The following is a 15,898-nucleotide window of genomic DNA, read 5'->3' on the forward strand; positions in this document are numbered from 1 at the left end:
GTTAAAAATAGTGGAACTAATTATTCTGGAATGTTTAGAAAATAATGAAACTTTCTTAAAAGGCCATCTGGAAGGATTTTGCTTTTCCTTCATGTTATTTGGAAATGACCTTGGAGGAGAAGCCCTGTGTATGTGTGTTCCACAGGGGACCAAGAGTGGCCTCCCAAGAGCCCAGGCAGAGTCCAGGCCGGGGTGGGGGCAGGCTGTCCCACCTGGTGCCATGTGAAGCCAGGACCTTGGTGGGAGTGCGGACCTGCCTTGGTCTCGATGCAGGCAAGAATTAGAAGCCATCATCTCCACTTTGGTGGCCTGGAGATAGGGGTCCATAGGGGCCTGCAAGACCACCTTCCCCTTCCAAGGTGTGTGGGCACCAAGAAGCCCCTCCTGGGGAGCACATGGTGGGGGGCCCTTGGCCAACTTAGGGCAAAGACTCAGGAGGGCCCCAAGATCCCATGTGCCAGCCCGCAGCATGAGTCCTGGCCATGTGTTTCAGGAAACATGGTTTCCCCAGAACACCAAAACGCTTAAGAGTAACTCTTCATGAAAAATAATGTTCATTTCATTATGTTCTGATAAAACCACAGGGCTTTTTAATTTTTTATAACAGCTTTATCAAGAAATAATTCACATACCATACAGTGTACTCATTTAAAGTATACAATTCAATGGTTTTTTAATGTATGTACTGATATGTGCAACTACCACCACAGTCAATTTTAGAACATTTTTATCACTGCAGGAAGAAACCTATACATACCCCTTGGCTACCACCCCCATCACCTATGTTCCCCAGCCCTAAGCAGTTACTCCTCTACTTTCTGTGTACATAGATTCATCTCTTCTGGGTGTTATACAGTTGAAAACATGTGAGTTTCTTGGTGATTGGACGTCTTTCATTCAGCATAGTGTTTTAATGATCTGTCCATGTCATAGCATGTCTCTGCATGTCATTCCTTTTATGGGTGAATCATATTCTGTTGTATGGGTGTATCCATTCTTGGATAGGCATGGTGGCACCAGTAATCCCAGTACTTCAGGAGGCTGAGGAAGAAGAATCACTTGAGACCAGGAGTTTGAGACCAGCCTGGGAAACAGCAAAACCCCATCTCTTTATAAAATACAAAAATTAGCCAGGTGTGGTGGTGTATGCCTGTAGTCCCAGCTACTTAAGAGGCTGAGATGGGAGGATCATTTAAGCCAGGAGGTCAAGGCTGCAGTGAGCTGTGATTGTGTGGGAAACAGAGTGAGATACTGTCTCAAAAAAAAAAAAAAAAAATTCATAATGGACATTTGAGTGGCTTCCACCTTTTAGCTATTATGAATACTACTGCTGTAAATATTTCATGTGCAAGTTTTTGTGTGCATTTATGGTTTTCATTTATCTTGGGTCTATACCTAGGATTGGAAATACTGGGACATATGGGAACTCTTTGTTTAACCATTTGAGAAACTGTTGGACTATTTTCCAAATTGGCAACACCATATCGCGTTCTCATCAGTCATGTGTGTGTGTTCTAATTTCTCCACATTCTTACCATCACTTGTTATTAGCCCTCTTTATTACAGCCATCTTCCTGGGTGTGAAGTGGTAGCTCATTGTAGTTTCAGCTTGCATTTACCTGATGACTAATGATGTTGAGCGTCTTTTTGCATGCATATTAGTAATTTGTATAACTTGTTTCAGAAAACATCTATTCAGGTCATTTTCCTATTTTTAAATTGAGTGAGTTGTCTTTATATTATTGATTTTTATGAATTCTTCTTATATTCTAGATACAAGTCCCTTATCAGATAAGTGATTTGCAAATCGTTTTTCTCATTCTGTGGGTTGTTGTCTCACTTTTTTAATAGAGTCTTTGGAAACATGGAAGTTTTTAGTTGAGGTGAAGTCCAATTTATGTATTTTTTCTTGTGCAGCTCATGCTTTTGATATCACATCTAAGACTTGTGTCACATCCATTATCAAATCCGAGGTCATAAAGAGTCCTCTGTTTTCTTCTAAGAGTTTTTGTAGTTTTAACTCTTACAGTTAGGTCTTTGCTCCATTTTGAGTTAATTTTTTATATGGTGTGAGATACAAATATAATTTTGTTCTTTTGCTTGTGGCTCTCCAGTTGTCCAACACCATTTGTTGAAGAGACTATTCTATTCCCATTGAATGGTCTTGGCAGTTTTGTCAAAACTCAGTTGACCGTAGATACATAATTATACTTCTGAACTCTCAATTTTATTTCATTGATATGTCTATCCTATGCCAGTACCAGATTGTTTCAATTGCTGTTGCTTTGTAGTAAGTTGAAGTCAAAATACGGAATTCTTCTAACTTTGTTCTTTTTCAAGAGTGTTGTGGTTATTCCATGTCTAGTGCAATATCATATGAATTTTAGGACAAGCTTGACAGTTTCTATAAAGGAGCCAGCTGTGATTATGATAGGGACTGCGTTGAATCTATAGATCAGTTTTGTGTCATTAATCTTAACAGTATTGTCTTCCAATCCATGAACACGAGATTTTTTAGTTGATTTAGATCTTTGATTTATTTTAACAATAAAACCATGGGACTTTTGAAAGTCCTGTTTCAGAAGAGATAGCTGTTTCAGAACAGCTATCTTTCAAGGTTGCCTATTCTTACCAACTCTTGTGAGAGCTGCTACAAAGCTCTGGGTCTCCATCCTGTCCAGAGCATTGGTGCAGCCCTAGGTCAGCTGAGGGGAACTGGGCTGGGTTTTGTGCTTCTCTTTAAAAGTCCTCCCTGCTGCAAGCCTGCCCTGGCAAGTGGGTGCTCATAGCTCCAGCTTGTTGCTAGGTCTTGGATGTTCCCTCAACTTTGGTTTAACATCAGCTGTTCTCTTTGTCTGTACACACTATTCCTCTCCTTTTCAGAGCTGGGGAATCATCATATCTTAGGGTTCCCAGCCATCTGGGTTTGTCCTTTCACGTGTGTGAGAAGGACGTCATCCAGTCTTTATCATGTGTGTTTCCCCTACCCTCAGCACCACTTACTGGAAAGGCCACCCTTTGCCACTGCATTTCAGTGCCACCTTTGTTGTCAGTCAGGTGACCATGTATAGGAAGTCTGAACTGTCTATGCCATTAGGTTATTTGTCTGTTCTTGTTCTAATACCAAAGTGTCTTAGTTATTACAGCCTCATAAGAAGTCTTGGTTTGGGTGGTTTGAATCTTCCAGCCTCTCTCTCTCTCTCTCTCTCTCTCTCTCTCTCTCTCTCTCAGAATTGTCTTGGCTCCTCTGGATCATTTATATTTCCATGTAAATTTTAGGATCAACTTATCAATTTTAAGAAAAGCACCTTGTGGAATTTGATTGAGATTGCACTAAATCTGTAGGTCAGTTTAGGGAGGGAGAGTTGACATCATCTCAACAGGTACTTTTCCAATCCATGAATATGGTATATTTCTTCATTTATTACGATTTTAAAATTTTCTCTCAGTACAATTTTGTGGTTTCCTGTGTAGACATCTTGCATAACTTTGGTAGCTTGCTTTCTAGCTATTTGATGTTTCTAATGCTACTGTAAATGGCACTGAAAAATTTTAAATGGCATTCTTAAAATTCTTGTTGTAAAAATGCTGTTATTGTCATAGAAATACCGTTTTATATTGACCTTATATTCATTAATCTTGCTAAATGCATTTATTAAACCTCATACTTTGTAAAGTTATTTTTGGTTCTCTTATAAAGATCATTTAAAGATATTTTTTCCCCTAATTTGTCTGGTCAGTAATTGGTTGCAGGCAGCAGAAACTTCCTCCAAGAAGTTCAGATAGAAGTGAAGATAGTATCAGCCCCAGAGGCATGCTGAGAAAGCCAGAACAAGGAATTTAGCAGGGCTTCATGGGAACCCCTCCCTTGGGCTCTCTCCCCTTTGGACCATGCAGCCCAGAACTCCATACCTCTGTGTACCTCTCCTCCTCCCTGCCCACTTCCTGGTCTGGTGTCTGCTCTCTTAGCACTACGTCAGCCCCAGCTCAGATTCCAGGAAGCCATACACCCGTGCCCATTCCATCAGGCCTCAGTGTTCTAGCCCAATCTGATGGCTCTGAGCTTGTTGTCTTCCCTACCTTGTTCACTGTAGCAGGAGGGCAGAGTACAGTGAGCAGTGTTCTCCAGCACATAACTCCCCCTGTCTGTTCAGAGGAAAACTTGGAAAATAGGAATGTACTGTGTAAGTTTTAAGCTCTCAGATATACCTACTGTTAATTTTGCTGTAACTCTGACCAGTATTTTTTCCAAAGTTTTATATGCTTATTTTACCTAATTTTATGTCATTTGATGTTGACCATTTTATTACATATACTTCAAAAACATGATTTTTCTGGCTTAATAGAATATATAATATTCCATTATAATGGCTATATCATAATTTAATGACCATTTCCTATTTTGAGTCATCTGGGTTCTTTCCAATTTTTTGACAAATATTGCCATAGCTAACAATCTTGGACCTAAAAGTCTTGTCTAATATCTGATTATTTCTTTCAGATTGATTCTTTGGAGTAGAATTAGTCAGTAAAAAGGATATGAATATTTTTAAGTCTCTTGTTATGTCAAACCGATTTCCAGAAGGCTTACACCAATTTACTCTTCTGCCGACAACGGTAAGAATCCCCTTCCTCCATCAACAGCATCGTGTAGTAGCATTTAAGAAAAATCTTTTCTAATTTAATAGGTTAAACAAATTTGTCTCATTATTTTAATTTGATATGTATTTTTTAATGAGGTTGGTTATAATTTCCTAACCTTATTCATCACTTTTATTGTTCCCCTGTGAATGGATTGTAAATTTGCCTCTTTTTTCTTTAGGGTGTTCATTGAGTCTTATTGATTTGCAAAAGCTCATTGTATATTAAGAATGTAAACCCTTTGTTCAGATTGTTACAGGCATGTTTTCTTTCTCTCTCTCCTGGTGGCGCCTTCCCTACATCAGCCCCACAATAGTAGCACAAGGCAGCCAAGGACCTGGCCCGTTACAGGTGGAGAAACAAGTTTTGTATTTGGCTCAGTTAATGAACCCTGGATGGCTGAGCAAGCTGCACTGAGACCCTCATCGTCCGTGGCCCACCATCCATGTGGAATATTGGGAGAGGGCATCGTCTGATGGGCAGGTTGGTGAGTAACTCCTGTGCCCCCTCCTGACCCTTTGTGTCTTTTTCAGCCAACATTTCTGACATTGTTGTTACTCATGCAAGTCTACCCTGCTAATCCTGATTGCTCTGATTTTCCTCTTCTTCATTCCATCCTTAGCCCGTCATCACGCTGCTGGCAGTCATGGAAGCTTTTATTGAGCCCTTGCCAGGTGCCAGCTGCAGGGCTAAGCCTCTGGCTGCCTCAGTCCTTGCCTCGCCTCCCTCCCACTCCTGCGTCATGGGATGGGCTCAGTGTACCCTTCCCATACTGGAGATGCTGTGTGGACCCAAGGGACCCCTTGTGTGCACAAGGACCATGGTGTACCAGCCCCATGTGTGGACCCCATGTGGACACCAAGAAACCCATGGAGAGCACAGGGAGCCAGCAGTTCCGAGGACTCCTGGTGGCTGCAAAGGCCCTGGGAGAAATGGTCTTCTGCCTCCAATTTTGGAAGCGTGGATGTGTGACATTCAGAGGCAAAGCCCCAGACACCCAGCTGAGCTGCACCAGGCAAGCCAGTTTCCACCTGTGGCCTGTACAGGTGGCTTCAGCTGAGTCAGGCCCTCTAAACCCTGTGGGTGACTTGGTCAGGGTCTTCTCAGGGAAATGTGACTCCTCCTCGCTTCCATTCAGATACCCCTTCTTCTATCTCTCTTTCTTTTTTTTTTTTTTGAGACCGAGTCTTGCTCTTGATGCCCAGGCTGGTGTGCAATGGTGCTATCTCAGCTCACTGCAACCTCTGCCTCCCAGGTTTGAGCCATTTTCCTGCCTCAGCCTCCCGAGTAAGTGGGATTACAGTCACCCGCCACCACACCTGGCTAATGTTTTTTATTTTTAGTAGAGACAGGGTTTCACCAGGTTGGCCAGGCTCATCTTGAACTCCTGATCTCAGGTGATCTGCCTGCCTCAGCTTGCCAAAGTACTGTGATTACAGGCATGAGCCACCGTGCCCAGCCAGTCTTTCTTACTGAAGATACCTGAAACCTAAATCAGTGGAGAGTGTAGGGTTTGGAGACTGGAGACATCACCTGGCATCAGGCCCTGGTCCTTTCAGGCTGATGACCCTGGCCTGTCATCTCAACTTTCTGAACTGCAGTTTTGCCACCTGGAAGTAGGGAGCCAGCCCCAGCACAGGGCTTTGTGGGAGGACGGAACAGACGGATGTGGATAAAGCGCTCTGCAGATCACAGGTGAGTATTGCCGTTAGATGTGGGGAGTATTCAACTCCCTTTAGCGGCTATATTTAAAAGACAGTCTCCGAGGAATCTTGAATCAGAAACAGTGTTCACCTCCTCCCGAATCAGCAGTGCCTGCCTCACTTTGTCCCCAGCCCTGGTCTTTCCAAGAGGGACAAAATGCCCTTCTAGATTCCCACTAAGTACGAGACACTCAGCTTCCCCATTCAGCCTTGACCGGTGCCTGATGCAGGGGTGAGGGGGCGAGGAAGGCGCAGGTTCATCCAGGGCACTCAGGAGACCCACTGTAAGGCTGGAGACTGGCGGCCTCAGATGCTTTCAAGTCGTCTTCTGCCCGGGCCTGGGGGTCAGGGCAGGCCCTTCGCAGGAGAGCACAGGGGCTTCCACTGGATGGTGGCTGGGAGTTAGCCAGGCTTCTCTCTACCCAGATCTCAAGGTCTTGCTTGGCACATGGGGACTGGGTGGCCCACATGCTTCTGTGTCCTTCGTGGAGCTGTCCGTGGGATGGCGTAGAGCCAGCTGGGGTGGGAAGGGATGGGAGGGAGACTCTCCAAAACTGACGGCACTCCCCAGAAAACGTGTCTCTGTGGCCATCCGTGGATCTGTGAGTGCAGACCTAGAAGTCATCGTGAGTTTTGCCAAGGACGATGTGCCAGGTTATAAAGCTGCTGCTGGATTCACCCTGATTGGCACTTGTTCTCGTCACGGGTTCAGTTGGCCGTACTTGGCAGGGTAGGTGGAGTCACCAGGGCTGCCTCTGCCTGCCAAGGAGCCCAGCCACGGGTTGTCCCTAGGCCAGGGGTAGGAGCGGGAGCTACGTCCATGCTCACTCCCAGCCGGGCCACGGCGGCATCTCGCTCCCTGTGAAACCTGCGGCTCTGTGCTGGGACATGACAAATGACCAAAAAATCAATTTGTAATCTGATTGGAGGTTTTTGATTTCCTCTGATGAGTTTAAATTTCATTAAAAGCAACCTTATTCCAACATAAAAGGAATCCTTGAAGGGTAAAGCAGGGGATTGTCTCACCGAGTATAAAGCATCCCAACTCTTTTGTGTGATTTATTCATGGCATTAATTGTCAGGGCCAACCTGTGGTGTCCGTTGGCAGCTGCGCCGTTATCAGGGCCTGGGATCGGCCCGGCGAGCTCAAAGCACAAGGACTCACATTCAAAAATCACTCTTCGGCATATTGACACTTCAGTTATCAACAACCCTTTTTATCTGCTGGGAGTGAGATCGCAGCTCGTGGGGCCGGAATAAGCCACAAATCACTGTCGCCCCCGCCTCTCTGCATTCTCCTAATTGTATGTATTCTCTGGAAAAAATGATCATCATGGCCTCTTGTCTTGATGAGAAATTGACATTTCTGAGGACTTCTTTGGGTGGGCCGAGTGAGCGAGATAAGGCGTGGGTTGTTTTAGAGGAGAGCAGCCTTTCTTCCCTTTCAGGGGCCTCTTTACGGCTCTCGTTGACCCACTTGATGAGTATGGATTTCATGAGGTCTTTTTCAGCATTTGAACTATAAAAGGTTCAGAATGACACCACCCCTTATAGACAAAAGATAACCTTGCCCTTTGAATATATTGATTCTTTATTAACTAGGCTGTTTAATGCAATGAAATGAGGCATTAGATTGAAGCCCATTTCAAGTGCTTTGAATAATCTTTAAAAGCTTGAAAGACCTTAAAAGGCAGCCTGACAATAATTGGCATGCATTTTGAAAGAATGCAGTTCTTGCTTCTGATTTGAAACACAAACAGAAAATAATTTCTCCGTCCCCAAGTTACAGGGCGTTGTGTACTTGTGGCACCAGTGCAGAGTGGGAAGGAGGTGACTTGCCCAGCAACTGCGCCCCAGCCCCAGCCTCCAGCCACTTGGGAGGGAGTCTGTAGGGGAGGGGAGTGGGCAGGCTTCAGGCTCATACCTTATAAGCCTCTCTCTTTGCTGTCTCTTTAAGGCTGAAATGAGAACTTGATTGTCAGTGACAGGAGAAAAAGGTATTCACAAGTTTCTTTATGTTTTGAATAATTGTTTCCTGTTTTGCTCAGCAGAACAAGTAATTAAGATGACATTTGTGAGTACTAATTTGGATCACACTTATGTGTATGTGTGATAAAGCTGCAAGCCAAAACATGCAAACGCAGCCTTTCACGGAGGAGAAAATGAAAAAATAGAGTGAAAGGGGAGCATGGGAAACTCGAAGGAGCTGAACATGGTTGTGTAAATTGGAACCTCAGTGTTCATGGCAGATCTCATTATAGTTGGTGCATTTTGGCTACCAATGTGCAGCCAGCAGTGCCCGGGGCTAGCGCATGGGGGCTACTGTGCCACTGTGGTGGCAGTGAAATTGGTCATGCCCCTGTGCAGACCCTAGCTAGCACATGCATCTGGGTGCCCTGGTATCTGCCCACCCTTCCAGAGCCTTTGCTGCTGCGCTCACTCTCCTAAGCCTGGTTCTTGCCCAGTGGAACCCAACCGTGGAGCCCAAAGGACTGTGTGTGGGGGTCACTGGACACTTGTTCCCGAGCTGCCAGTACGCTCTCCAGAAGCAGAGGGCCTGGGGCAGAAGGTCTGGAGGGAGTGTGTTACGAAGCCCCTCCGTGAGCCTTGGGATTGTCCGAGTTCTCAAAGACAAGTAGCCCAACAGTGATTGTGTCACCCCAGTGCTACTGTGGCCCACAGAGCATCCGTGACACAGAAAAATCACCCAGAGTGCAGCACGTGTACAGGTGTTGCCTCTGGGGGTCAGGACCACGTAAGTGACAATTTGCTGAACTTCTCTACGCAGGTTAGAGGGCGGAGGGTGGATAACTTTGTGGAAAGTTCTTCCGCGGATGGATCATTTTTATCTTGGCCAAGTTGCAGCTTTGGAACCCAGACATGCAAATGAAACCCCAGTGTAAGTTTTATGTGTGTTTAGTCTGTCATTTTAATAATCAAAACAGAGAACATCGCCAGAAGTGAAATTCACAGACAAGAAATACTTTAATTAAATATTGTGTAAAATGAACATTTTTATACAGTTAAATATCTGAAAAAATGTACAGATAAAACAATTTTATTGTAGGGTCTTTAACAGTAAAATCTACCATTTAGTGAAGCGCTCAGTCTTGAGACAGTGACGTGATGTGGGCGTTGACTACTTAACCTAAAACACAAACCAAGTGAGGGCACGGGGAAGCGGGCGGGCGTTCTCAATGCATACCTGTGAGCTCTTTTGTAGATCAAACCCTTACTCATACGAAATAAAACGGACACAATTTAGTTCCAAAGTGACTTCTCAGGCTTTCCCGTGTAGCTAGGCCTTGTCAACCATCATCACAAAGCCGGACTGTGACCTGCTGACTCCTGGGGACATTCTGTTTATTTTGTCCCTAGAATGAACACTTTCTAAGTTGTGCGTTGTTGATTTTTTGTCAAGAAGGTATTTTAAAGTCCCTCCTTTTTGTTTTAAATTCCATTTCTGCTGCAGTTTGCAAAACGTTTGCTGTGCCGTGTCTGCAAAGCATTTAGTGCAAAGGAGAAAGAAAAAAAACCTGACACTTTTGGTCTCACTGTGGGTTTGGCTGTAAGAGAGGCACAATATCTGGAGGACGCCATTCCAGTTTTGAAAGTACAGACAGTGCTGCTGGAACTGACCACGAAAAGGTATTGTTAAAAAAAATAATTAAAAACCAGCAGTGATTTGGGGTCCTCCTGAAACCTCCCTGAATCGGAGGTAGGCCCAGGAGGGGCAGGACGCAGCAGAAATACTCCCAGAAAGGAGAGACGGGTCATGCAGTGGGCTTGTGCTTTTGTCTGTGTGTGTGTGTGTGTGTGTGTGTGTGTGTGTGTGTGTGTGTGTGTGTTACCCCATTCATCTCCAAATGAAATATTTATTAACAATTGTAGTGTAAGCCTGTAATAAAATAGCACAAAGGTTCTTTAAAGAAGTCCACTTTTAAGGCATCAGAGAAGTTAATGTGGCAAACATTTTAATTAAAACATCAGAAGTAAATTTTATTTTAAACTTTAGGCCTCTGAATTTTTCCAGTAAACACAGTTCAGCTATGTGGCAAAGTCATGGGTGGCATCTAAAATGACTTTTTACATTCTACAAAAAAAATAAAATAAGGACACAGCCCCAAATGGTGTCGCCTCTTCGCGGCCGCTCCACATGCACAGAATCTACTAGGATTTGTCACGGCCGGGTGGCACCGTTTTGACTATACAACAAACTTCTTTTTCAAAAGTATTTGTTCAGATAACTTAAAAATAATATAAAAATAAACAATGGATTTGACTTTTCCTCAAAATAAAAAAAAAAAAAGGATGGAAAGTCTAAACAATAGCATATTTTTGAAGTACAAATGAAAAGTAAAGACACTGGTTCATCTTAACGAAACGGATCAGAGAGACAAGTTCTTGGCTAATGCTCGTCCCAGTATCACAACACCAGGCCATGATCAGAAACCAACAGAGACAAGAAAGAAGAAAAAGGAAAAGGCGGGAAAAGCAATGTACAAAATTTCAAAGATAAATACAATATTTATAATTGATATGTTACAAAATAAAGTCCCTTAGCAACTGCAAGTGTTTGTGGGAAAGTGTCAAATGAAGACCAATTTTATTCCTTATAAGACACATAAGGAATAAAACTTGTGTTTCTAAATATTTTAAGTGGATCTGAAAAAAATTCAAGACAAGTGTATAAATATTTAGCTACAACTTTGGCAAAATCACAAAAGTCTACAATTTTATAACCACATACAAAACACATCAGGGAAGAAGGATCTAGAAGTCAAAAGGACAATTTCTGGTACAAGAAACATAGACCGCACAGTAGCCTAAGAATGCAATAGTATACAGTGCTAGCAAAAGTTGAAAAAATGGTGCAGCTCACATTTGCTTAACAGGAAGCTCTAGCAGTGGGAGAATATTGGAACCAACAGACAGTAGCATTTTTTCTCTGTCAGTGTGCTTGTTGAAGGCAAGAGAATTCAATATCAAAGTTACAATTTCTAACTACAATAACTTACAAAGTTTCATTTCATTAAGATGAAGTTAAGCAATGATAAGCCCTCCCTCCCCCCGCCACCCCAGTTCTCCTAATCAGATACTCATCCTTTTTCCCAGTCTGATGGCTCATACCTCCTTGGCCCCCTTTTATCACCACAAAAAAATATTTCACATTATAGAGATACACAACCATTGTGAATCTAAGTATGAGTACAGAAAAATGTTTGGAGGCATTTTTCATCAGTGTTTCATGATCATCAAAATGGTGCATTCACAAAGTTTCTCCCAACACATAGCAATTACTAGACATGGCCAAGACGGAGTCAGAAACTTTATACAAAATAGGCGTCGCTTTGTTTTCCTTATTGTTCCGGACTGAGAAATGTGAAAATATGAGAAAAGTTCAGTCAATAAAATGGAATTGTTCATGAAGAAGTAGGCTGTTTGCGTGTTGATTCTTAATAGTTTAAATAAAATCTTTAAACAAAGTCTTTTGTAGCATTTCAATTGCTGCTGATTTTTTTGAAGATACTGTTTCCATCAGCATGTCTTAATATACTAAACGTGTCCCCTGAAGTCCGTCCTTTGATGCTGGGTGCTGCGGAAGGTAAACAAAAGTCCCTCACATTGGTGGGACTACCAGCCCAGACATAGCTGCAAGAGAGAAGGACAGAGCAGTCACTGCAGGCCCCCGGCACGGCACGCGCCCTCCCGCCACGCCAACGCGGGCGGGGCTGCCCTTCCCCACTATGCAACTGGGAGGCTGGACTCGGAGGATTCCATTCACCAGCCTCAGGCGTGTTTAGGGCGTGCTGGGGAATCTGCTTCCTGGTGGGGGCAGGGGGGGCGCACGTGGGGACAAAAATCCCCGGGTCCTGTCCCTCCTGCAGCCATCCTCAGAGGCTTCTTTTAGAAAAGGGAGGGGCTTCTGGCACTGCTGTGTGCAAAGGCTGCAGCTTCCCGCACTGATAAGCGCAGGGTGCGAAGCCAACGGAGGCCCAGACCCCACTCTGTCGAGAGAGGGACCCAGCCTGGTCACTCCCGTGACGCCAGCCAAGGCCGGCTCACAGGCCCCGCTCTTGCTCCCTATGTGAGAACCAGACAGGCCTCAGTTTCCCCCTTGCCTCCAGGTCTGGGCTCTGGCCGTGCGGTCATTTCTCTGTATCGTAATGGTGAGTCAGGGCTCTCCGGAATCAAAGCCACTCACAGCCCACCTGCCCTGGAACCTCCAGGCGAGGGCCACGGAGAGACGTGAGTCATGGCACTGCCGGCGGGACCTTTTTTCTCTTCTCAGGAAAGAAGAGGAAACTGCACGAAAACGCCAAGTGGGGCTGACGCTTCCACGCGAACTCCTGGTACGAATGTAATTTAAAATCTTTTACCACGGGTGTTGTTTAATTTTTGTCAGAATGATCGTTCTCGTTAATTTATGTATAAGATATGAATACATTTGTTCATGTAGTGACGTGAGCTTCAATTTCTCAGTTCATTAATTTCAACAATATTAATTTGTCTCCGACTCACCGTTACAACTTTACGGTTTGGAAGCCCCGTGCGTGTACACACCGCGTAGGCGGTGCCGTCTTTCAGCCGGCCCGACCCTGTGTCGCGGGCAGGGCTGCGGCACCCCACCGCCTGCCTCTGCGGCGACCCTGGTGCGGTGCCCGCTGACGGCACGCAGGCCAGTCGGCAGCACTCCGGGGACCTGAGCGTCCCTTCATATGCTAACGGATGTTGTGAAGACAATGATTTCAAATCACTGATACCTTTCCAGTTCCTTTTTTGAGCATTAGTTCATCAAAGTGAAATATGCCACCGACTTCACAAAAGGGCCAGTTTGTCTTCTCCGCAGCTACGTCCTCAGCACCCAGCAGAGAGCCTGGTACATAGTAGGTGCTCAGTAAATACTGGTTGAATGGGTTCATGTTTCTAAAGGAGTAACTGGATTTGAGTCACTGGGAGGAGCATATACCAAAGGTGGTGTCTGAAAGAGGCCAGATGACGGCCACTTAATGCAAGTGCCTGCGGGCCTCAGCACCTCACAAAGGGCCACTCGCAAGCTCAGAAGGCCTGGGGGCACCTGTGTGGCTCTGCCTGTCCCACACATCACGGGCCACATGCAGCCTGTACAGCCCAAATGGGCCAGGCGCCGGGCGGCACAGGATGCCCACTCCATATGGCCCCATCTGTGGGCAGTGGTGCCCTCAGGGCCGGCCCTTCTCCCTCCTGAATCTTTGGAAGAGATCACTTAGGAAAGTCAGCTCCTGTCCACAGACAGGACTGCAACGTGGTGCTGGGACACACCTGGCCCGGGTCTAGATGCACACACCTTTCCAAAAGACAGCGCAGCCCTGCTGGATGCGTGGTCCAGCAGCCAAGGTGGAGAACCAAGGCCCCACCTCAGGGCCATGAGGGCAGGCTCCACAGCGGCATGGTGCCCCGCCATCCCCATGCCAGTGCTGTATTCAGGAGCGGCGGGCGGGGCTGCACCCGACACTGGGAAGTAGCAGGCTCCGGGCAAAGGCCCGCTGGCTGAACCAGGCAGACAATGACCACAGCTACCTTCACCACAATCCCGCCTTCTCTCACGTGGTCCCACCCCCTTAGGGGCACAGAGTGCTCCACCGTGAGGACACTAGGTGCCGTCGGAGGGGTGAGCTGGACAAAAACCAAGAGGCGGAATCTGGTCCTTGCTGGGGCTCAGTGCACGGGGGTCCTCGCTCTGAACACTAGGCAGAGGTGGCACACATCACGATGGGCCACGGGAGAACATGCAGCGGTCACGGAGGTGCCAGGAGAAAGGCCGAGCCCGCCACCCCGCTCCCATCTGCGCCCCCGGAGAGGGCCCAGCACTGGCACCCAGCTCCGCACCACCCTCACCTTGCAGTCCGTTCCCGTTGGCGCTGGTGCAGGAAGGAGGAGGAGAGGCTTGAGGCCGGACCACGGGCGCGAAGGCGCTCTTCTGTTTCACTGCGGAGATGACATTGGCAGGTGAGAATGAGAAAATGCCGTGTGTGCTGCTACAGTTTGAAGGGAGGGTGACCGAAGAGGCTGCCATGGTGGGGCTGGACGGCACTACTGCAACAAAGCAAACACGGTCAGCACGCGCGGCCGCGGCACAGCGCCACGGCGAGAGGGCACCAAGGCCTCGCCTCAGACGGGGTGGGGCGGGGGCAGGAGAACACAACATGACATGCGTCTGGCTCGGCCACACTCTGGATAACAGGCAAGCTCTTGTGCACTGGACTTTCTCTTCCAATTGAGCAGCCCATTTTGTTCCGATTTTTTTTTTTTTTTTTTTTTTTTTTTGGTTTCCAATGAGATCGCATCGGGCCCGCTTTGGGTCAATTTACGGTCGCCATTCTGACGCCCAGCCTCCAGGGCCACCCTTCCTTTTATCCAGTAGCTCACACCACAGAACATCCAAGCAATGCACACACTCGACTCGGTAGTGAATATGAATCTGCGTGATGACGTGTGACAAAAACAGACACTTACTGCCGTAGGGAGAGTTAGCGGAGGAGCCATTAAGAAATCCAGGCGAGCCAGGGACCCCTAGATTGGCCATGGCGCCACTTCCATATCCATTCATGCTAGTGCTGACTGTGTTGTAATTGGACTGCTGGGGAGTACTGCTGGGGACGTAGCCTCGCGGGGACACGCTGCTTGTATTGCGACTGTAGCCGACTGTTGAAATTCCCCCCCCCCGGCCAAAAATAACGTTATTATCAGCGACAGACACTTGGGGGGGGTTCCCCGAGAATCTATATCATATATTCCACATTGCTAATTGACCCTGCGCTTTCTACTGCTCTAGCTCCTGCTGCCAGCTCAGATGACCTTATCACGCCAACCCTGCTGCCACTGTCTCACCAAGAGCCCCGTCCTGTCTCGGCTGGCTTCGACAGCCAGCCGGGGCGCACTTCGATCTCACCGTCAGTGGCTTTCACGTTTCTCTATAGAGGCAATTATCAACAGCTCGGATTCCTGGTCTGTCCCCCCACACTCTGTGAACTCGCGGCCTCTGCAGACCTTCAAATGCCATGACTGACAAGGAGGGCTTGTTTGTGGCCGTAACTTCCCCTGGAAGGCTGTTTGGGGGTCTCCGTTTGCATGGTTGCTATTTCTATGCATGGGGGCAGTCGGGGGGCATTGGAGCTGCATTCCCACTGTGGGAGCGTGCAGGGATGCAGCACGGTGGAGTTTTCTAAGCTCGCTGCCTGCACACTTTTCAACCAGGAAAACTAAAATGGACCCAGAGGCAAGAGGCAGCAACTCTGGCCGGCCTAGGTCACAGTACTGTGCGACAAGGTGCGGGGCGGGAAATGGGCATCTCTCTCCAAGTTTTTGTTCCAAACTTCGACCCAAATCCCAGCAGGCAGTGCATCCACACAGGCTCCCCTTGGCTCCCTGGCCGTGGCTACCCTATGGCTTAGCCCAGTCTTCCAGGGCAAGAAAGTCACTTCTGAACACATTGAGGGAAACTTCTAGCAAATACCAGTGACCCGTCTGGCAGCCAGTGAGCTGCCGTTTTTAGTAACTGGGCCCTCTGAGCA

The 15,898-nt window shown here is 46.7% G+C and overlaps 2 protein-coding genes across 13 annotated transcripts in view; one reads left to right on the forward strand and one right to left on the reverse strand.

Moving 5' to 3' along the window:
* The window catches only part of LOC104650214 (methylated-DNA--protein-cysteine methyltransferase), a 344,899-nt gene extending 335,852 nt beyond the window's left edge, over positions 1–9,047 (forward strand). The window contains exons 11-13 of one of the 4 annotated variants that reach the window (XM_074383098.1): positions 4,502–4,617; positions 4,947–5,128; positions 5,264–9,047. The gene's annotated coding sequence lies outside the window, so the exon portion shown is untranslated. Of the gene's footprint in view, positions 1–4,501; positions 4,618–4,946 lie in introns of all 4 variants that reach the window. The other 3 variants (XM_074383099.1, XM_074383100.1, XM_074383097.1) reach the window with 3 other exon arrangements.
* A 1,100-nt stretch (positions 9,048–10,147) lies between these two features.
* EBF3 (EBF transcription factor 3) overlaps positions 10,148–15,898 on the reverse strand; it is a 127,932-nt gene continuing 122,181 nt past the window's right edge. For 2 of the 9 annotated variants that reach the window (XM_074383094.1, XM_074383093.1), the window contains exons 14-17: positions 14,841–15,029; positions 14,223–14,312; positions 13,109–13,221; positions 10,148–11,996 (exon numbers count right to left, since the gene is read on the reverse strand). In XM_074383094.1, coding sequence (XP_074239195.1) covers positions 11,979–11,996; positions 13,109–13,221; positions 14,223–14,312; positions 14,841–15,029 — 410 coding nt within the window. In that variant the 3' untranslated portion in view covers positions 10,148–11,978. Of the gene's footprint in view, positions 11,997–13,108; positions 13,222–14,222; positions 14,421–14,840; positions 15,030–15,898 lie in introns of all 9 variants that reach the window. The other 7 variants (XM_074383091.1, XM_074383090.1, XM_039465299.2 and 4 more) reach the window with 4 other exon arrangements.

The sequence above is a fragment of the Saimiri boliviensis genome, chromosome 12, assembly GCF_048565385.1.
Source record: "Saimiri boliviensis isolate mSaiBol1 chromosome 12, mSaiBol1.pri, whole genome shotgun sequence".
In the NCBI taxonomy this organism is placed as follows: Eukaryota; Metazoa; Chordata; class Mammalia; order Primates; family Cebidae; genus Saimiri; species Saimiri boliviensis.